The sequence below is a fragment of the Megalops cyprinoides genome, chromosome 18 (assembly GCF_013368585.1).
Source record: "Megalops cyprinoides isolate fMegCyp1 chromosome 18, fMegCyp1.pri, whole genome shotgun sequence".
Classification (NCBI taxonomy): domain Eukaryota; kingdom Metazoa; phylum Chordata; class Actinopteri; order Elopiformes; family Megalopidae; genus Megalops; species Megalops cyprinoides.
The window spans coordinates 12,274,380-12,298,110 of record NC_050600.1 but is presented as its reverse complement, the minus strand read 5'-3'; the positions used below and the strand labels follow the sequence as shown (position 1 = coordinate 12,298,110).

The 23,731-nt window shown below is 38.6% G+C and overlaps 1 protein-coding gene across 1 annotated transcript in view; it reads right to left on the bottom strand.

The window, feature by feature from the left end:
* LOC118793670 (phospholipid-transporting ATPase ABCA1-like) overlaps positions 1–23,731 on the bottom strand; it is a 136,686-nt gene that overhangs the window by 2,961 nt on the left and 109,994 nt on the right. The window contains exons 44-48 of the mRNA XM_036551898.1: positions 20,991–21,132; positions 18,630–18,764; positions 16,929–17,032; positions 14,781–14,873; positions 289–532 (exon numbers count right to left, since the gene is read on the bottom strand). Of these exons, the coding sequence (XP_036407791.1) occupies positions 289–532; positions 14,781–14,873; positions 16,929–17,032; positions 18,630–18,764; positions 20,991–21,132 (718 nt within the window). The remainder of the gene's footprint in view (positions 1–288; positions 533–14,780; positions 14,874–16,928; positions 17,033–18,629; positions 18,765–20,990; positions 21,133–23,731) is intronic.

Genomic DNA, 23,731 nt, shown 5'->3' with positions numbered 1-23,731 from the left:
TTTTGAGTCAGAGTTTGAGGAGTTTATTCCGTTAATATTATGAGGAGCAGTGAGGGGGGACAAGAAATTAATACATGCACTGAGGCTCCTGGCACACAGAAAGTCATTTCAAATGGTTTACTTAAGCACAAATGGAATCGTGCATCATATGAATAGCTGATTTCTGGTGAAAGCATTGTGCAATTATACATACAGTATAAACTCATCCACTGTTTAAAGGACACAGGACATTGAAAAGGAATGAGACAGAGATGAACATGTGTGGTTTTGTGAGAGGAAAGGTAGTACCTGGTCGAGAGTTGTCTGGGACACAGAGTAATCCTCGATACCCAGCCTCTCCCGGTGTTTTGTGAACTGGCTGAAAATAGTGGCAAGAGCACCCTCACTGCAAGGTACTTGGTATTGCATGGTGTTGTGGTGCTTCTCCTTCAGCATGCATCCTGGGAATGTTTCTTGCATGAAGTTCTCCACAGGTGCCAGGGCAGGAGGGGACCCACCCACTCTCACAATCACCGTGTAGCCCTCTCCAAATCTAGAGGCACATGGAGAAATAAACTGCTAAGGCAAAAACACAAACTGATAGAGCCAACCGTACATCAGAAATCATGTCATATTACAAAGGAAACCTGACAGTAACAGTTGTTGCCAAACAACTGTTAAATGATAATATGCCTGTCTAAGCAAGTTAATTACACAGATTTGGCACCATGTTTTGTTTTAACAGTACTCATGTGATCCTAATTGACAGTACTACTAATTTTGACTTTATTTTGGCATCTACAAAATCCCAGGAAAGACATTTCTTTTTTGAAATTACTATTTGCAGAAATAAGTACTTGGACGCCAGACAGACATCAGAAATCATGACTTTAGAAAAATTAAAAGCATTTTTTTTCCAACAATCTTATTGTCTTAGCAATATCTAAGAGAGGCAAGACACAGGATTTCATGGTCTACACACAGTTATCCAATGAGGATGGAAGAGTTGAAAGGTTGAAAGAGTTGGGGCCAGTACAATAATTGTACTTTGACAATGCATAAAATATGGCATTAATAGTAGCATTCATTTGAAAATCTGAAAAACATTTGAAAGGTGTGATCATGTACTGGCCACCTTTAAATATGTACGTAGCTATTTTGTTCACTATTTGATGTTATTTATTAGCAAGCAGAGGAGCTACTGGAAAGTCAAGAGAAAGTAATGCATTTTCAGCTTTTCAAATATTCCTTAAATTACACAATTACACAATTTAACTTCTCAAAATTCATTGTCACTGTGTCATGCAAGGATGAAGGAGTCATGAGCCGATTGAGGAAAGCTTGGATCTGACTGGACTTTGACTGAATGGACCCCCTAACAGCTGGCATACAGTAAATAACACTGATGGGCATTGGTATGTGCATCTGCCACTTGATGTAGTTGATGTGACCTCATCTAGAGCAAAGCTGACAGCTGATACAGAAATGCTCCACAGTTTGCTGCAAAGAAGAACCTGGTGGGACAGACAGAGAAAGCAGCTATGTCACCTTACAGCAGCAGGTGGGGGTAAGAGAAAGGAGAACACGTTAAACATTGATTAAACAGCAGGTATCAGCCACTGGGGCTGCTCCTGTTAATCCTTTGAAATCCAGAGGAAATCAAACCTTTCTCCACTGTGTCATCATGTTCACGAACACTCACACTGAAAAGCAAGCACTCCATTGTTACAAAAACAGTAAGTGGTTACTTGTGTGAGAAACAATTAAAAAATGATACGATTATTAGATATTCTATAAGTCACACTTGAGCCTATTGCAGCCACTTCTTGGATAGCTGTTGCTTTCTTTATTCCTTCCTTTATTCTCTCTCTCTCTCTCTTTCTCTCTCTCCCCCTTTCAGTTATGAGTTCAGACTGCCTGAACTATACTCAATATTCATATTGTGTTTATTCATCAATATTTGACCAATTTAGACTATGTGCTAGTCTGCTGTAAAAAAAAAAAAAATTGACAATGTAATAACAAATGCAGCACAACCATATTTCCTTCTGCTTAATATTGACTAATTTGATTTTAAAATGGCATTTTCTGAACAACCACTGCTCCCACTGACATTCTCAACATTACTTGTTAAATGTTGGTGTTCATTAGCAGATGCCTTTCCCATCTCTTACAGTTTACCACTAATTTTAATCAAACACCCCCTGTCAAATGTCTGGGGTAGACATTGTGCCCTGGCTTTCAACCAGCCCTCATGTGGTATAAATGCAATGGCAAAAATGCCGACTGTTGGGTGCCCAAAATGCTACTGAGTCTTGAATATTCACAAGTATGCCCATCAGTCTCCTACACTGGGCAAAACATTTGTGCCATTGGGATGAAAACTTCAGTCCTGGCACTGTTGATGTTGTGTCTGACTGAATTCAAGTCAAATTAAAAACTGAATCAACTGTGCTTGCCAACTCCCCTGCATTTTGATGGAAACCAAATGTGACCAAATTTCAAACAAAAGAGGATGATACTTAAAAAGCATACTTTAAGCACACCAAAACACAATGAAACCCAAGATGGACGAACATATTATAATGATTAATTGGTTAAATGCCTTTGGAGGGATCTCTTCCACCTATCTGTTGAATAAGTTTGACTCTTAATTATGGTGCTGTGTTTCTATTTTGAAAGGTTCACCATGAGGAGAAAGCAGAGCAGTATGCACTCTGAGCTTTGAAAAACAAGACATGTAAGTGAACAGAATTTCCAATGCCTTCTGAAATTTCAATGTATGCGGAATTTAATATGTTTTATGCAGGTTCATCATGGCCTTCTAATCCCAAATCTCCTCATAAACTACATTTCAGAGTTAAGTGTAAAACTTGGGTTTCATCCTGAGATACTAAGTAAAACCCCTGTGTCCTATTTATGCATGCTCATTTGGTATAAATTTTTTAAAAACTTTAAAACATCAATCACATTCCAAAATAACACAAGTCACATCAACCCCCTAACTGGCATGTTAAGTAATTTTGTGGGTAAGCATGCATGTACTCTAATGGCTATTACTACATTTATGGTCACAGAAGGTAGAGCAGTTTATTATCCAGTATGTGGCATAAGCTACATAATTAAGAAGCATTTAGATAAACTCTTATGATAAACTGAGCAAATGCCCCACTCTTCATTAAGAACCACAATGCATTCCTTTTTAGGGAGCAGCAACAAAAACATTTTCAGCAACATTTGAACATTTGAACAACATTGTTCAAATCATTATATCTATCATCTATAACTTTCATTAAGTCAAATTTGAAAAAGTTTGAGGAAAAAAAAAGCCAAGTCCACTGACTCTGCCATATCCCTGTCGCTCCACATCACTAGCACTCCAGGATAATTGAAGTGTCATACTACTTTCATGTTAATCATGAAAGATTGTATAAAATACTGTACAATGAAATTTGTTTCACTCTGTGTTTAGCTAAAGTTTGTTTCTCAATACAACAATAACGAAAACCTATATTTAATCCATTGGCAATTCAACTTTTAATGATCAACTATTTATAAAAAGTCATCGTGGGTGAGCACTGTAACAGCAATTATTCTACTGTATGCAGTCAGTTAAGTGCGTCCATGTCTGTACATACAGCAGCTTGAACCTGATGAGCCACTGAAACAACTGTATTGCATCACTCTCCAACCAATGTATTGTAGTTTTCATTTTCATTATAAGAGATGACATGTCATTACACATCTACTGCATTTAATAAAGCTGTACTCACAAAGGCTTCATGAATGCACACAGTCATAAAAACCCACACAATTTTACTGTAAAGGCTGAGCGCTTCATGGGTGCTGGAATGAGCTTTAATTAGCAATTTGCATAATACAGCTGATACGAAGTAAGTCTACCGTGCAGCAAAATATGACAATTCCCCTTGTTATTTTGTTGTTAGACTTCTTATGACCCATTGTTTTATGCAAAATTAAATCTGGATGTTTTATTTACACATGTAAGTGACTATCTTGGGCACTGAATGCTGTATACAAGACAGCCAGGCAACGTAACAACAATTCAATTTTTTAATAAGTACACCACTTGCTCTTCTTTGCTGAAAACCCATGTGAAATCCAAGTGTCCCACTACAGTGAAAGGTGAAATACTGTATCTCTTGGGTGAGATAATCCTCCTTGTTGCTCCACTTGCCATTTATTGTTACAGGATTCCATAGTGACTGCTCTTATCACACCCTTCCCATGGCCAGGTAATTATTCCCATTAAGATATGAGCCCAAGAATTTATGAATAACATAAAAGAGTGACATCATTCACCTACTGCTTCCCTGAAGAATTTAATTTTAAGCTATAATGCTTCTATTAATGCTTGGTGTCAGAGTCAATTTTTCTACAGCTGGGCCCATATTTATCAAGCATCTGAGAATTACTCGAGGGTACTGCTAAAAGCACTTCTAGAAGTAAAAAAGGTCCTACCTCAGAGTATGAACTGGGAGTTAATTATGAAGCTTCATACTCCTACTCTTGGCTAGGAGTAAGACCATTTTCTGTGAGTAGATCTCAGTTTATTTTTACAACATTTACAAGTGCTGCAAACAAACAGTAGTGATGACATGTTTCACAGCTCATACCATATGCTGAGAAAATGCCCAATGAATGTGTTTGCTGAAAGTAGTAGTGTTGTAATAGTGCAGCAATTTGAGAACATGATCCAACTTCTCTTAAATGTGACTAATGTCAGCAAATTAGCACGGATGGTTTCCATTCGAAGCCAGCCTGAAAATAAATAATTTCTTTTGTTAATAATTACAATAATAAAAGGTTTGTGAAGACATCATTCTATTTTTTTCATTATAGTTAACAATGCCTTATTTCTTGACATCCTCAAGGATAAGAATTTCACAAGCTGTTATTACACAGTCTGCTTTTTTGTTGACAAATTTATTCCTGGAGAATCTGAAATCTTTTCCAACTGCCTAATCCCCATTTCTACGATGCAATGCATGATCTTATGAAACAGTTCTTGGAAAGCTGGTCCTGATATGTGAAATACTGTTCAAGTCATTTATGGGTTTCACAAACTGCTATATATTGCTATAAATACTAACATGCAACAGAAATGTTTGAAGTGTAGTTAGCTGTGGCACTTGAGCTGTGGATCTGTAAGTGGTCATGGAAATGGAGTCATCAGCTATAGTTTTTGGGAGTATCCGCCATCACTGAGTAGGTGACATTCTAGCAGGTGAAAATTGTTTTCAGAAAAGAAAAAAAAAAAAAAAAAACTTTCCCACTGAATATGAAACAAAGTTTAAATTACTTCTATTAAAGCAGTACATGGTGACATTCTTCTCAAAGAAGTGAGAACTGAGTGACAACTTCTCTGTCAAGGTCAATGACACATAAAATACCCTCCTAATCTGACTGATATGTTTTTAACAGCTCCTCTTTGATTAACCACCTGTGGACAACTGCTAACAGGTTAGGACAGCTCACAAGGTCTCCTAAATACCTGCTGATTTTGGAGACCTCTGATGTCTAAAAATCCTGATGAACAACTTTGGAGTACGGACCAAATTGAGGCCACACTCAATTTTTGAGTACTTAGGAGCTATTTCCTAGTCTGAGATGTTTGAGGACTGTGGGGCCTTGCCTAAACCGCAACAAGATTAATCTTATTTTTCAAGCCAGTACTTTTATCACTAATCTGTATTTACACTGATAAATATGTTCACACATATTTATCTGTAACAGAAATACAATAACCACATTTATTATAAAACTGAAGTTTTGTGTTAAATTACTTGAGCTGTTGACTGAGGTGACTGACCAGTTAGAGAAATATTACAAAAAAGCCTTTATCCAAGCAGCAAAGCTCACAAAGTCCTGTGAGACCATGTTGAGTCCACAGCAAACCACTGGCCAGCCCAGTAGTGAATGAATCCATGCTCAGTACCATACCAGTTAGCAAAGGTCATCTGGTGTGAATTTTCTTTTTCCTCTTTCACTTGGTTTGAAGCATTGTCTCAATGATCATAGGTAATAATATGAACTCACATAACACAACATAGCTTAAAGTTAGGTTTATTTTTAGCTGTTGTTAGTAAGTTTGCTAACTGGTCAAATGTCAAAAATTGTGATTTCATTATGGGGGTAGAAATCTGAGATCAAGTTGACCAAGTCAAGTATACTTAGCAAGGTAAAATCAAACAAAAATATATTTTCAATATTGCAACATCAGCCCAACTAGCTAGCCTGTCCAGCAATATAAAAGTCATTTTATTATATAGCTATAGGATCATGCCTATGGAATTAGAGAACCCTAGCTATCTAATGTAAGATGACTAGCACGACAGCTGACTTTACCTCATTCCTTGGATTATTGCAATTCTTATCGCCACGCCACAGTATTTTTGCTTCTGATCTTAATTTTCTGGTAGAGCCAGAAAAGTAAGCACAGCCACAAAACACATAATTTTAGTGTCTTAGAGTCTTCTGTGATACATACATATTGATATGTAAAAAAAATATGCATTTTGTACTACACAGTTTTCTTTGAGTGGGCGTACCTCAAACAGGCCTAAACAAATTAATGTATGTGACTTTCACAAAATTCATAGCCTGTTTGGATAAAACAGATACGGATGGAGCACCAACAGCCTCCTCAAGATGGAGACTGACAGCTGTGCAGAGGTGTGATACTTATTCAGGAGGTCTGACAAGATAGTTGTCTTTGAATGCGTTACATTGAACAAAAGTAAATTTGCACTGGAAAGACTGAAACCAGGGTACCGATCAAAGACAAGCCGTCACCACGCTGGGAACGATGAGACGCGGCATGTGGTGAGACAAGAACATGGTGGGGGGTTAATGTCGTACTCTCCCCTCCTACAAACATCCTTAATTTCTTCAACTATAACCTCCAAATTTAACATTGCTTTCCTATGACTTTAACTTGTAACCATGGAAGCTCAAATGACATTACAAATGACACGCATTTTCATAAAAAAGGGGTGTTGCTGGTACAGCTTAATATTGAAGCCCACAAGTCAACAAATATCAACAAAAATGCAGAAATTCACACTGGAACAGACTAAAAATAATATTGATTGTATCAGTGGCACACTACATGTCCACTATTGAATACTCAATGGGGTTTAAGCATATAGGTTTATCAGGATGCAAAACCCAACAAAAACAGACACTCTTGTTTAGCAATGCATAAACATCTCTTCCTGTAAAAGACAGATAAAAAAAATGTTGCAGGGATGGCAGAGTAGCATAGTGGTAAGGAGCAGGTCTTGTAACTGGAAGGTTTTTGGTTCAATTCCCTGCTGGAGCACTGCTGCTGTACCCTTGGGAAAGGTACTTGACCCAGAATTGCCTCAGTAAGTATCCAGATGTATAAATGGATAACATCTGCTAAATGCCAGTAATGTAATGTAATTTCTCTATTATCATTAAAATCTATCCCCAGCCATGCTCAGAGAGTGTTCTGCAATGAAAGAGCAACAGCATGTCTGGCACATTCAAATATGATCTGAATACTGATTTTACAAACATTACTATGGTGGCATAGTTACCATATTTTGGTATTCTAAATACCTTATGACATTGCACTGCATATGTCGTTACTCCTAAATCCTGGCAATAAAATGCATAAAACTTCAACAAAGTAGCTTACTTGATCTGAATAACAAAGCTGATACATATTATCATTTATTGCAACTAGAAAAAATGTCTTTCTTGTGCATGCTGTAATTTACAACTTTTCAGATAAGTTTTTGTGAAAATCAGATGAGTAGCTATTGCTGCAATTACACCTTTCTTAATGTCTTATTCAGTAAAAGCCTCTGCCCCTTGAAGACATGCATTTGTATCAATCATGGCAGAAGGCACAGACAGTTTTGAGTGGAAGCATTGTGTTTCATTCATTTTAAGATTCACTCATTAGGCGCAATTCATAATCCAATCAGGAAACAGACGACACATCTTTATCTGGGAGAATCGAGAATGCTTGGGAAACTTGGCAGTACGGGGCTTCATAACTGCACAGTTCAGCAGAAAAATCCAATAGTCAGCGAGGAGATTTCAGAAAGGTTTCAGGCATGCATGTGTAATCAAATACCCTTGTCAGACTGAGAATATGATGCTGATCAATTAGCTGACATCTTTGAGCTTCCATGAATAATGCTCAGAGCTCACACCAGAGCCGCACAGAAAGAATGCAAATTCAACATATCTGTAGCTAGGCAATTCTTCTGTTTCACAGGCCATGTTCTTAAACCACTCAGAGCTGCCATCTCTGGAAAAGAGGAAGATGTTGCTCTTATTTACAGATGCACTCCACAAACTCTTTTGAAGGCCTTGGTGCGATTTAAACAAATAAAAGCAAACCTTTGATAGAGCATAGCACAGGAACTCTGTGGTATGGATTTCTCTGGCTAGACATTGAAAAGGTCAAACAAAACCACCTATTTGTCTCCTGAGGGGAGGTGGATTTCGGTTTTGAATCTTTCGCCGGCTCACCCTCAATCAGCGATGTGCATCTTTGATCAGGCGGGAAGTCTTCCAGATCAAATCCAGAGGCTCCCAGAAGCCCATTATTATTGAAACTCCCCACACTGCTTCAGACCATAGAATATTGAGCGGCCAGATGCCCATATATTATTTACTCTTCGTTGTGTTTTTCAACACAGGATCTTTTCTGTGTTTAGTGGGTTTGACACAGACACCTTTTTAGCACACAGTAAAGTCTCCATAATGTTCAAGGGGTAATGTTAGAGAGACTAATGGCACATTGTACTTTTTATGGTAAGCATACATTACAATAAATACTGTATGCATTTTTGATGTTCAGGTAGAGAACTTTTCCCAAGTCAGGTGTGTGATTCAAAGTTAAAACGCTCATAAAGTGGCGCTCACCATCGCATTATTAGATTAATGCATTAAACCAATTTACTGCTTTTATCTGTCCCCTTGAGCAAAAAACTGGCTATGGCAAGTGCCTCGTCTTCATAAACCACCATCTCCTAATACATGAATGATGTCATTCAACAGAATGCTATATATTTCCTGACAGACTTATGGGCTTTGGGCTTTATTGCACACCACTTCATTTCAGTAAATGAAACACCTGGGAGCCTCCTGCTCCATTGTAAAAGACAATTTATTGTGACGAATTTTGCTGAGTTCCATAAATAAATGAAATGATTGACTAAAAACTTACTGAGCGGGTACATCTGCCCTCTTAAAACAAAATATAATCATCACCCTCATAATCAAGCACTCCTATAAACTGTGTCCGGTTTCCAACCATTTAAAGACATTTCCCCACTTTAAGTATTGGCTATAGTTTTTGCTATGCATGTTGATATTCTAATAAAGCCCATAAAAAACTGCATTGAGACAGGTAATTGCTGCCTGAGCCTTAGCGGAGGCATAACACCTAATGTATCACCCTGTGGTGGTCTGGTACATCTCTGCTGATGGAAAGAGGGAGAAGTGAAATATTGTTGCATTTTGAGTCAAACCCTAACAACATTTGTGAACCACCTGCTTTTGCCATAGTTATCCATGGTTGTGATTTTTCTGGTTACAGAGCTGTGACAGCCAACACTGCAGATAATCAATGTCTTTCTGTGTCTCATCAGAGCTATTTGCATAGTTAAGGATCTAAATTAAATCCTCGTTTCTTGGTAAATATGGGCCGAATAAATTTAATTCTGTGAAATGCTGATACAGCTGTTCAGCTCATTTGCTGTTCACCTTTGTGTCCTTACTCCATCACACGTTTTATGGAGACTCCCTTTCACAGCTTTTCATTTAACAAAAGACTAAAAACACATGAAACAGTAAATACAAAAATGAAAAAAATAAATTCTAATGTTAAATGAGCCATTATTCTTTGTGACAAACACAAATCACAAATGATTGTATAAGACAGACAGCATCAATAATCAAGGTTCATCTCATTGTGAAGAGCTGAACAATTGCGTTTGACTGTTTGGTACTCAAAAGGGTTAACATCAACACCTTCTTAGCATGTATAATATTGTCTATCAATTATTCATAGAGGAAGTCTCTCTCAAAGACAAAATCTAATTGACACATGGAATAAGTCAATTAATGAAACAGCTGCAAGGGACAGGTTATGGCATTGCATCTGTCTTGTTTTTGATTTAATAGCCAGGAGATTATGAGGCAACAGTGCTCCCGATGTGAAATAACCTTGACACCTTTGTTCTACCTTGTCATATCTGACCACTTACCCATTCATATCTTAACACACACATCAGGAAGGAGAATTTGTCATTAGAATGCATGTGTATTGGTCTTTTTAAGCTCATTTAAATCCCAGGTCACATATATGTTCATATCGGAGATCATACAATAGTGCTTTCATAATGTCAGCCCTCGAAGAATGGATGGCCAACACTAGACATAGGTTAGGTTATATGGTTATATGGTCTACAAAATGTCATGTGAATATTTAGGTGCAATTTTTGAGAGCACTGTAAGGTTTTTTTTTTTTTTTTTTTGTCAAGAGCAGGAAACACAACTGCTGCTGCTACTACTCCTATAGAAAGAGAGAGGAGTTTTATGTTCTGGAATGACTGTCTAGTTAATACGATGTAATAACCCAAAATTTAAAAAAAAATGGTAAAAAAAAAACAAAAACAAAAACATAACGGTACTTGTTTTTTGTGCAAATTGCTGATCTACACAGTAAAAAAGGACAGAGTTAGCCTCCAGATTTATAGTCTTGGCTAGTGATTGGATATAATTATTGTCAACTGAGCTGAAAGGCAACTTCTGATTTCCGATGTGTCACTGTCACTGTTCCATAAATGTCTTTCATGCTGTAAAATCTAATCAAGTGAGAGCACTGCCTTGCTGTTTCCACTTCCACTGGTGTTCTCTATTGCTCTTCAAAAGCATGTGTTGGTTGACATGGATTTATGTTGCATTACGGTCTTGTGTGTTTTTGCATTAACACTATTGGAGCCCTGTTCAAAATGTCTGCTTTTCTGCTCCACTTTCCAACACAAACAAAAGTTTCAGGGTATTTGCACAATGTAGAGGCGAAATTACACTAAATCTTTACTTACTGGAAAGATTTCATTTTGAGGTTTTTATTTGGAATTATCACTTTCCGCATTATTCTGTTTTTTGTAACTACATATTCACACCCTCCAGCTAATTAGATATTCATAAATTAAGAGACTGATCACATATGTAAAACTGTCTTTGGAGTAGTGAATTGGTTTGAGTTTGTATTCCTTAAATTAATGACTGAATTGAATTTCAGCATCATGACTGAATGTCACAGCTTGATATTGTTTTTTATTGGATTTTATGTTTGAGATTGAATTAAATTGAAAGATATATTCAACTTCTCAATTGCATTCAACCTCACAAATGCATTCACCTTCCTAATTCAAATTAAAAATGTCAAAATGACATATGGGGTACACATGGGGGCAGAGTAGTAGCACACAGATAACTTGGAATCCCTTCCAAGTAACAACACGATTGGCCTAAAACCCTGGGAGTGCCCACAGAGCACACTACAAAAGTGTATCAGTCCACTTGTTGCTATTTACTTCCAGAGCACTACCCTAGTTTTACATGTGCAGCTGAAGACATGATGGTGAGCGCCACATCAACATTACCAAAGTGCATGGTAAGCGCAGTGTGGCTTTTGTCTTTATTAACTTAGAGGGCTGATTAATTAGTCATATCTAGGAGCCTCAGTTTTTCTTGACCACATGGCGGACAGGGATTAAAACCTGTATGTCAACCATTATCTACCAGGGGTTGCTGTAGGCACTCAGTTATCAGGAGCGTTAAAACAATTTCCACAGACAGTTACTGATTATAAAATCGGGGTCTACTTGTGATGTTATTAAAAAAAAAATTGGCCAAGGGGGACGAAGAAAGATAGGGAGCTATGGGTGGAACATCAGTCCACAACAAAGAGCATATCTTTGAGTGAAGAACAGTGCAACAGTATCTACTATCATTTGACGACCCTCGTGCAAATATTCCCCATGGTTTCCACTAACCAAACCCTCATTTGGCAAGTTTTTAAAACTTTGTTGGAAAATATTTAATCGCACTTGCCATTTTGACAGACAAGAAACACTTAACATGTGATTTATGGAGAGCACTATCTGCACTGCTCCACCCCTTAAAAGGTTTCATACTAGTCCCGTATTCAAGTTCACCCTTTTGTTTTTTATGTCACAGCAGCCATTTACAGTTTATAGAACAGCATTTGCTGCCATGGATGCATCAATGCTTATGGCTAAAATCAAAGACTTGCACCTACATTTAACAATGTCTATCATTATTATGACCAGTCCACAACAGACACCATCAGGTTACGAAAAATGTGCAGAAGTATCGAGAAAAATGGCTTTATCGTGTCACAACAGCCCTGCGTGATTCTATGTCAAAGGTCATGTGATAGTTTCAATTCATTAAACATTGCATAGCAGATAACATTTGTTAAGATGACTGCTATCATGCACAACAGCACAAATGATGTCATTTCTTAGGCTTTCCTTAGTATTTCTTATTAATGTCTCAATATACAAGTGCTGAATTCATTTATTGTTATTGTTATTGTTGTTAACTTATTGTTTTATGCATTTCAGAGCTGTACTGCTGTGCATGCTTTTGCTCACGGAATGGATTGCAACATTCAATGAATGTTAAGGCCAAAGCCTTAACTGCAAAGTTTATTGTAAAACATGTCAATTTGGTGGAATTGCCAGGGGTTTGTAAAATATATCTGTATCATCATCTGGTGAAGATAAATGTGATCATAATGAAACACTGAATTCCTAACCTATGAAAATGATGAAAATGAACAAAAATTCATAATGATGGAAATTTTCACCCCTGTCTGTATTGCAGTGCATTCTATTACACCATGTCTGAGGATGGCCCATAATTTACCAGAGCATTGAGGGAATAACTAAGCTTGCAATTTAAGCTCAGCAACAATTTTGATATTTTGGATACACTCCTACAAGTTAAAAATGTAAAAACTGAAAAACAAAATGCATGTGTATGTGCATTGATGTATTGATGCACTGAGCTATTTAAAGCTTACTGCACTTGAACAGTCATCACTTGATATCTGTGAGACTGGATCAAAAGAAATATCAAAGGAAAAGAAAGTTCCCATAAAACAACCAAACTTTTTAAAGAAAACTATAATGCTGAAATATGTTCAAATTGAACTTTGTTCAACACATACTTTGTAATACCTTTAGCTGAAACATATTTAGGATTTTTTTTTTATATATATATAATTGTATGGGAAGTGGGTCACTTGAATAAGCCTGATCAAGGCCAGCCTGACTATTACAGAATGAATACTTTATGGAGGACTCGAGCATTGAACTCATTACCCCTTCACAACAACATGTTAATAGGACATTTCCCAGAACATCTGTAGAAAATCTATCCATTATAAATCCTCTTTTTATTTAGGTAAACTGCTGCCCACAATTGGCAAAAATATAGCCCCTCCCTCAACCTTCTCCCCATCCGGCAAGATCATATGCAAAATTGACACAAAATCTCTTTGAAGATTGCATAGCAAGTATGGAATCAACCTCACTTAAGTACGAGTCCTCAAAATTCAGCCAAACAGACATCAATTGACTTTGTGTCCAATCTTGTTTCACTCTCCTCGCACTATGGCTTTCATATACAGCCTTACATCGTGTAATGTCATTAGGGATATGTAGAAACCTACACATTGGGCTGTCTGAATCTCTCTCATATAAACTTTCTAAATCCAGATATTTACGGACCCATCTGTTAGCTAGCTATACAGATATGCTGTAATCATCGTCTAATCAAATATGTATCTGATATTCACAAAGTATGGTCCTCATTAATCTGTTTATGGTTGTGTTAAAAAAGGATTACAACATTTTCTCTCCACACATCTTTTCTAATCTCCACAATATTTTCTAATTTTCCTCATCACTAAATGAAAATAAGGTTTAACAAGCATTCTCTGAGAGACCCAGAACTCTGTTTGTAATGGATTACACTGCTGAATTTCATTTTGAGATTCATTAGACAGAACACTGTCGAACTGGTGGGAATGGAATTTAATTATTGAAAAAATGCATGTGAGTGGAAGTTCATCTGAGGACAGGATTTCTTGTCTCCAGTGAATTGTCCATAATTTAAATCAGGTAATTACAAATGTAATAATACTGTGACCCACAGTCATACTTGACTGGAGAAGTATGAGCCGTTTCTCCCTGACATGTTTTGCACCTTGCAAAATATTTCTCCTGCTGAAAACTGCAGTGCCTTTGCTTTTTTAAGCAAAAAACAAAATAAAACAAAAACACCCTTACACATACCTTTTACACCCCCCCCCCCCCAAAGAAAAAAGCAGAGAAGTAACACTTTACACACATACAGTTCAGAAAATACTTTTGTTTTTAGTACAATGCACATCGATTCCTCAATCTGCATTCTAAAACGATATTATCAATATGACATTGGGAAATCAAATAGCCATATTCAAGGGTAGATTATGTTATGGTTACAGATATATCACACAACAAGGCTCAGTGAATACCTTTTCATTGGTATGAATTAGCTGATCTTTTTTCAGCTTCTGCTGAGTGTCCATCCACAATCACTGACTGTACAATGTTTAGTTTGTTTTCCTAAGATTTCCTGTGGACGAAGGTGCAAACTAGAGAGAACGGCCAACCAAAAAAGGTGTGATGGAGCACCAACCATGGGGGCCTTACCTGCTCTTCAAATGCTGGATGCTTCCTAGACACTTAAACTGTCCGTTCACCATGATGGCCATCCTTGTGCATAAGGCCTCACACTCCTCCATGCTGTAGAGGAGAAAGACAGAGTGGTTAAACCACATGGTGATACCTCAGCAATAGATGTGATATTCTTTGCAGAAGTGTTCCTCCGGGGTAAAATCAGGTGTAATTCATGCAGCTAGAGCTCCAGGTAGTGTGTTTAGGTCAGGTAGGGTGACCTGCAGTCTAGGTTTCATCCCCGCTACCGTCATGGCTGCGTCACCTGGGAAGCTCCCATACGGCTGAGATTCAGTGGGACTGAACCCGCTCACCTGGCGTGCAGGACAGCAGTCGGAGCAGATGCTGAAAATATCAGACTGTATCATCGCACCACAAAGCTGGAGATGATTACAGTGCACACAGCCAGATGCAGCAGAGCAGCTTTGTGGTGAGGGTGAGAGAGTCCAGAGACAAGTGTATGCAAATTCTGTGAGTCAGAGCGGAGACAATCAAAGCACTGAGGACTATCTGCTGTCTGAGCAGAATAACTGAGGGTGTAGAGAGTTCTTATAGACGGTCATAGATAAGGAGAATGTGCTCCTTATACTAATTCACGCTTAAAATGATCCTGGTAGGGTGTGAAAAGGTTGATATTACCTCGACTAAAAGAGGTAGCGGGCAGCACTTTGTTCGTTGTTTATAATGTATGTTTTAGTGGTACTTACAGTTTTACAAACTATGGGTTCATGGAATGTAGGCTTTGTGGTTTCACTGAAGAGCGGCCCAATCAATATTGCACTGTTTAAAAAATGTACTAGTGTGCCTGGATGAGATACCAAACCACCAGCCACTGAGATGTTCCCACCATATTAATAATCAAAAAACACAACTCATTTCACAGCCTACAAATTAAGGCTGAAAGTAATTCTGAGTTTTGACTCGCCCGCCCAAACATCTAGTGCTTACAGTGGTGGCTGTATGCATTAGAAGAATATTTGTCTGCATTAAATGTAACCACATCAATCTCTCACTAAGTCTGCATTTATGAAAAAATGTGTTGTTTTTTTTAATACTGATGCTGGCAGCTGACTATCCAGTAACTCAGTGACTTTCTAAAGCCAAAGTACAACGGTAATAGGGAAGACTGCAGTGTTCAAAAATGCCATTGGAGCTAACAACCTACAGAAAACATAATTTATTATTGATTTATTAGTGTATCTGGTCCACACAGATGCTATTAGCATCTGTGTACCATGTATGGTTACTTGGAAGACCCATTCTTGCCTGAAGATGACTTTCTGGTCATGTGGTTGTGAAATGCTGTACCGCAAAAAGAAGGGAGTATTTGTTTTCCCAATGTTGTTCTCACCTGTAAGCACAGCAACAAGATCTGCCAAATAACCATTGCTGGGACCATAAAGTCATGTACCTCACACTAATAAACCATCATTATTTTTGTTTACTAAGGTGTGGTCCTTTGTGTTTTTCTTCTCTAACTTTCTGACAGCCATGAGACTGAATATATAAACCACTACCATGAAATAAAGCCTTTCCTTTCCTCTGGAACAGGACTGGAAGTGCTTGAGACCTGTAATAAATTATTTTCATTCTGCAGCACTATAAAATGGACAAAACGCATCTGACACTATTTTCTTTTGCCCTTGTTGTTACAACAGTAGCAGCATGCTGGCTAGTTGTTCTATAGTTTCAGACCTTGCTATGTGATTTGATGATGTAGTGTCAGCTTACATGTTTAGTGCTGACCATATCATCATTTTCACTATTTCCCCCCAATAAATGTGAATTTATCTCTACAGAAGGAAAGTGCCAAGTGTCTCATTCTACCTTGAGCTCTTGGCTTGGCCTGATTTTTAAAAATTTACACATCCAACTTATGTATGTTGCATAATTATCAATCTTCATTTAAAATTTAAGTACTATTATACAAAAATGAACAGATGTATGACAGACGTATATACACGCAAGGCATTTGTGAATAACATGCTACTTAATTATACATGTGCACTGCCGATCACCTGTCACCCTGAGGCAAAAGATGTCATCATGATTACATTAAGAGAATAATAACAAAATGATAAGCATGCACATGCTGTTGTTTTTCAGGCACTGATGAGGACCAACCTGTGAGACGTTAATATGACAGAGCGCCCCTCCTTGATCACGCTTAGTATACAGTCCCACAGGAAGCGGCGGGCTTTGGGGTCCATTCCAGTCGTGGGTTCATCCTGTGGAAACACTTCCTGTTACCTCTGCTGAGCATAGCTGGAAAATGAGTGCCGCTTTCTCATCATTCCCCCCAAGTTAATTCCCCGTACTCGGCAATTAAATAAGACCGTGGATGCAGACTTTGGGACTATGGGATTCACATCAGAGGCAACTTCTTTGAAAATGTTCCACTGCTTTGTTCAGCCGTCTGGAGCTCTTTTCATTTACAAGGATTCCGGCTGCACCACTTTCGAATGCCTCACACCCTGGTTTCAAAAATAAAGCGAGCAGGGCCTCCTCGGAGCAGGTCAAATGAATTCACAGAGGAAAGGCACACATGCTATTCACAGGGCATTCTGTCCAGGCACGATTACAGGAGAGGACTTGTAGTGCTCTACCTCCTTTCCAGACTCATTCTTACAGTCTTAGAAGCCCCTGTCAAGGCACACCGGGCAAAGCTTGTCAGAGGATTTGCATTACAGTGTAGTCTGTGCTACAGTGGAGGGCAAGCCTGTTGATGCCTTGAGGAAATAATTACAGATTCAGGGACATCTCTTCTCGTCCTACTGTCATCATCCTAACTATAGAGCAGAACAGTTTAATGTGAAATGACTAAATTACCCATCATGCAGATTCAGGTAACATTATAGAAGTTATCAGTTGGGTTTTTTCATTTGAAACCATGCTGCACAGTGGTTGTAAAAGCACTCATAAATTTAACCATGGCCATATTTAACAACACAAGGGCATGTGCAGGTTGCATTAAACAACCCTCTGATTGCTGCATGGTCACAATTAAGGTTAAACTTGATCACTCATTCCTGTGGCTCATTTTAATAGGATTTTTCAACTTGCTCACTTGAATACTTCAAATTTAAATTGTAGATTGTGTCATCTCTGAAATTAAATCAAAACTCTACCAAACGGTGACCTTTAAAACTCATTTCCAATTGGTGATTGAAATTCTTCATAAGCCCTCTGGAAAAATCAATAAGGGAATCCAAGTTCTCAAGGGGTACTCTTTAGTGAGATTTTCTGTGCCAGGAATGTGTACTAACCAACTCAGACACCAATGTAAGAGTGTGTAATACCTGTTAGTCCAAAACCCCAAAGGTTCCAAAATGGCTCAGTCAGCAAGGGAAGCTAAGCCCTGCATCACCAGGTTTTAAACAAGCCATGTCACCCGCCCACAAAGACCACAGATCACGATGGCAGAAAGGAGCTGGTAAATCGGTCATAATTCCCTCATGACACTGCTGTCTTAGTACCTTGTGACTTGTTGGGCACATACGAGTTGCCCAGGTGACAGCGGAGGGTCAGTACCTATTCTCCAATAAGTGCTCAATTCATTGTAGTGCACTATGTGACTTGTAGAGGGAAGAATTGCTGTACAGGCATGCAGGTGTACTGGAGTGTTGCAGAGGCTGTCACGGTGAACTGAGGTTAAATAGAACATTTGGCGATTACCAAAATTAGGGGAAAAAGGGGAGAATATGCCAAAGAAAACCCTGGTGAATCCTCGGTTTAATTCCTACAAGCATTATGCATTTAAAGATCAGATGTTATATTTTTATGACATTTTTATTATGAACGACATATTCGTATGAGGCATCTTACCAAAAAGACCACTGGAGGACAGCCTATCAGTGCCATAGCTGTAGAGAGCTTGCGCTTGTTCCCACCACTATAGGTGCCAGCTGACTTGTTGGAGTATTTCACCAAGCCCAGCTTCTGAATGCCCCACTCTGCCACCTGTGAAAAAAAAAAAAAAACTCTTATTTCATACTGGCAAACAACTGCTGTGCCCCTTTGTAATTAATCTGAGGGCCAGTGCTGGGGTTATAGAAATATGACTATGAAGAAGGACATTGGGTGGTGTATGTTTTCAGAGGCAGAGGGAAGGACTTGCCTGACCAGCGACTGGAACTGACAAAAGCCTTTATCCTGCTGTGGAATGAGATCAAACAGTAGCACGCACACTAAGTCAGAGGCTATGGGCTGGAAGCCATGGGCTCTCTTCTTTTGATCTTATTGCTCCTGAAGGGACTCAGAGAAACAGAGAGCCCAGACTGCTGGGCACAGAGAATAATATAAACAGGGCTTCAGTGTCCACTGCTCCCACCAGCTGTGCACCAAGGTAACTCCTAATGAGTCCCCAACAGAAAAAAAACACAGTATGCTGTAACTTTTTTCCATGTCTATGCCCTTTTAACCTTCCAGCTACACCTCTGAGAATAATTTTCCCACAACGATATTTGTTTTGATGTGAGAAATCAAGACATGTGGGCAAAAGTAACATTAATCTGAGCACATCCTGCTCACCAAATGTATTGTTGAATACCAGTTTGTTCTGTTGTAGGTATTCAGTGGTGAGTGATGTTCTTTAAATTACAATAAATGAAAGGGCTCAACTGTTTGGTAACACTGTGGTTGCACAGTCTTTCTATGTTCTAGGCCATATAAAAATAAACAATCTCCCCATGGCATTAAAAAGGTATTGATAATAGAATTAATTAAATCTGTTGGGACTGCTATGCTGCAGCTGTGTTAGTGCAAGTATTCCCCAATCCTCCCACTTTGCAACTTGTCCTTAACCTTAAGTAACAAATATCTCATTTGTATTCATTACCAACATTGGAATGATGGGCACTGTACAGATCATGGGATAATTATATGGTAATGCAGAATAATCTGGATGCCTTTTGCAGGAGTTCCACCTAATATGATAGGTCCAACATTAAAAAATTATTATATACCATACATTTTGAAATATCTCATCCCAAAAGATCTGTATCATTTGTGGTCTACAGTATGTTGTAAAACACATTTTTGTATATTTATATTACATTTTGTGCATTTAAAAAGTGACATGAGGAGATGTGTAAATAGGGCACTGTGAACCATATCTGAACATGTGTCACTGCCAAATACAGATGAGATATAGGTACATACTAGGTTCAACCTGTAAGTGCAAGGCAACATACCCTCCAGTAAGAAAGCCAAGATATAACCGGTAGCAAAACTACCATTACTACCACATTTAAAAATAGACATACAAATGTATGTACACATATAAAAGGGGAATGAATAATCATGCTTGGGTTAGGGGGCTCCTGAGTAGCTCAGATGTTAAAGATGTTCTCTTTGAATGCAAGCTAAGCTCTACGGCTGAGGCTGTATCCCAGCTGTGTCATTTCCTGACACTAGCGGGGAACCCAATGCAGTGGAACAAATTGGCTTTGTTCCACCTGGGATAGGGTTAGAGGGGTCAGCCAGCGCTTCCTTGTCTCACCACTCTCAGGCACCCTGCGATTTGTCAGACGCCTGCAAGTTGCTCAGATGATGTCAGCAGACCTGGCCTCCAATGAGCACCCATTCCGCTGTAGTGTGCTGTGTGACTTCTAGTATGAAAAACAGCCATTGGCTGTATACAAGTGTATCGGAAGACAGCACTTGTCTCACCTTAGCACTCTGGAGTGAATGAAGTCATTGTCACTGTGTGCTGAGTGTAACATACAATTGGAGACTCCAAAAAAGGGTTACAAAGATAAAAAAAAGACAAGACCGAGATGCGCAGTTACAGGAGTGCAGAAGCTGAGTGCTGTAGCCTGGCTGGTGTGCAAGCTCTCAGCTGACACCAATGTTTTAAAAGGGATGCAAGCCATAACCAGTAGCCGGTAGAGGAGATCAGCGTGGGTGAGACACTGCAGAATTTGGGAACCTTGTGGAGCAGCCAGGCAGCAGCATTCCTGCGGGATGAACTGCAGGGGGTTTGATTGCACATACGGGGAAAGCAGTTAACGAGGGAGCTGCAGTAGTTCAGGCAGGAGACACCCAGGGCTCAGACCGAGTTTTGTTGAAAAAGGGTGAGAAAGGGGCAGATTCTTCAGATACTGTCAGTCCACTGTCAACTGTCACCATTTTTTAGATGAATGGTGTCCTGAGACAAACACTTATGTAACACAACTATCGACTCACCATCTTAACCTCCTTCTCTGGTACCCCACGAAGACGTGCATATAATTCCAGGTGCTCTCGTCCAGTCAGCAGATCATCAATGGCGTCAAACTGGGGACAGTATCCCATGTTCTGATGAACATCCCTCATCTGTGTGCGTATGCTGTTGACAATAGTGAAGAATTACAAACTTAGAAAACAGCTGGAATATTGTGCTGAATTACTGTCTTCCTTTTTAAAATTTTAAGCAGAAAAAGTATCCATGCTTATTTCTGTTACATCATTTTTTGTTTCTTTTTAATCAGATGTGTGAATAAACAATGAGACCATTATATGCTTACAGCATCCTAGTTCACCTTTATTTAAATGAACTTGTTTCATTGCAGGATTCATTCCAAGTGTGCTCAGAAAAATCACCTTGATGTAGAAAACTATATGAAGAAGCATGTTTAGCAAATCATTGATTTTCCTGTTCAAACCCATGTACCTATCCTTGATAGCTTTACTGAAAGCTATTTGCTCTTACTGAACTGACCAAGGTAAAATGCCCTGGCTCACAAAATCTGCTTTGAAAATGACAAATGATAAGCTTACAAAATCTGCTAAATGAGTGGCAATCATCAGTTAGTCATGCAGAATATTTGAGGCAGGCTGCCTAATAACAGTGGATACTGTTTTAGTCTTTTGCTCAAAAATATGCTCCTTGTTGTGGACATTCTTGGATGTTCCTTCCATGGCTCCTTTCCTTTACCCCCCCAGGCCAAATGGTTGAAGGAGAACCAGGGAGAAGGACAGATACGAATTTTACTTTGATAGGGAGAACACAGGGACCTTGAGCACCAGCATCCAAATCTACTGCGATGAGGTGACAGATGGGATAAATGTCATTTAATTCTGCCTCACGTCAAGGAAACAGGATTTAGTTGGTAAATTCCGAGTCCCTAGTTTCACTTGGAATACATACAACACATAGAAACAGATACTGAACAGTTATCTTACAAGATATTTTGATAAAAGCAAAAATTGATTTATATGCCCTCTTATTCAGGATAATGGGCCCTGATGTGTGCTCATACGATATACGTCTGTAATAAGCCCTAATTTATAACAGTACATGACTGAGGACATTGTTCATTGTTTTACTCTATTGGGAGATGGAATATAAACCACATGATATTGCAAGTGCGTGTGCTCTCTGACTAGAATTACAATGTGTTAGTATTAATTTCACAAAGGTTCTGCATGCTATCATTTTTGGCACTGAAATGTCTTTTACTTGTGGAAAGAGGTGATTGTTGAGGACGTTATGGCCTAAGCCCAGGGTTGCAACCTGCGGCTCAGAAGCAATCTATAAAAATGAGCAATTAGCATTCTCACAAAATTGCCTATTATCAGACATTTTAAACACACTGAACTCACACTTGAACCACTAAATTAATAGAACAACAATAACAGGAATAGAATCAAATTTGGCTACATATCCCTCATACACTTATGGCAATGAGATTTTAATTTGGATTGTCGGCAGGGACATGCTATCTTTTCTGTTATACAGGACTGTGTCCCTCAGTTGCAGGTGGAGGGGCAGTGTGTTGTCAATCAGGGGTATCACTAGAATTTCAGCACATCCCCTGCTCTGTGATTTGCTACTAACAATGGCAAAAAATGTTAACAATGCAATGTCAGATCGTTAGTAGCATTTTTTAAAAATATGCTGATACTGTCAGGTTTTACAATAGTTCATACACCGTAAATGTATATACCACAAAATGTCTGATACTTTTACTGTTTTTAAGAAAAAATGTGTTGGGCAATACCCTGCATTCATACCTTCATACCATACAACTAAGGATGACAAAAGAGATCTTAAGCAGTTCTGTATATCCACCTACAGAATAACAGAATTTTGATTATGATTGCTAACTAGCTAAACAGATCAACAGTAAATCACAGCTGCAAAAAGGCAGTACCAAATGTCATCTTCAGTATAAACCAGCAAACTAAAGTCATTACATTATATTATACTTTAACACTTTAACACTATAACACTTTAATCCAGAGGGACTTACAATATGCATATATTATTGTTGCATGAAAAGTTGCACTGATAATGTTGTATGACTACCTAATTACATGTTGTGGTGTACAAAAATCTTTGTGAGTTATGAGGTTGGGTCTGGAGGTTCAAGTAGAAGTAACACAGAAGTCTTTCATGTCAGGTAAAACTATATATATGCTAGCTAGTCAGCTAGCAAGCCAGCACGATGTTAGCTAGCTTACAACTACTCAATGACATATCACAAACAACAGTAACATTTTGGCTAACTTATCTATTTTCATCATTTTTTGGTAGCAAACTGGTAAATGAGCTGTATAATCACAAACAACAACTTAAGCTGTTATCTCACTTTTATAGTATCTCATCTTCTTCAGCTTGCTGACAGCCCACCAGTTATAAGTGATTGAAATGACCACAAGTTATATACACGTCATGGGAGGGAACCTGGCAAGGAGCTGTTGGAAGCTGACTTTTTCATCTAGTAATTTTTTTTTCAGGTTCTTAACGGTGAACTTTTATTGTGGCTCTCAGAATGTTGTGCTATTGTGAAATTTTGAAAGACGGGCTCTTCCTGTCATTTGGGGGTGCCCATCCCTGCCCTAAACACTAGACTGGAACAACAATGTCACTGATCACCGGACAGCATCCTCATTTGTTTTGAATGCTCCCTTCCCTCCCACATAGTGCAAAGGCTATGATTTCG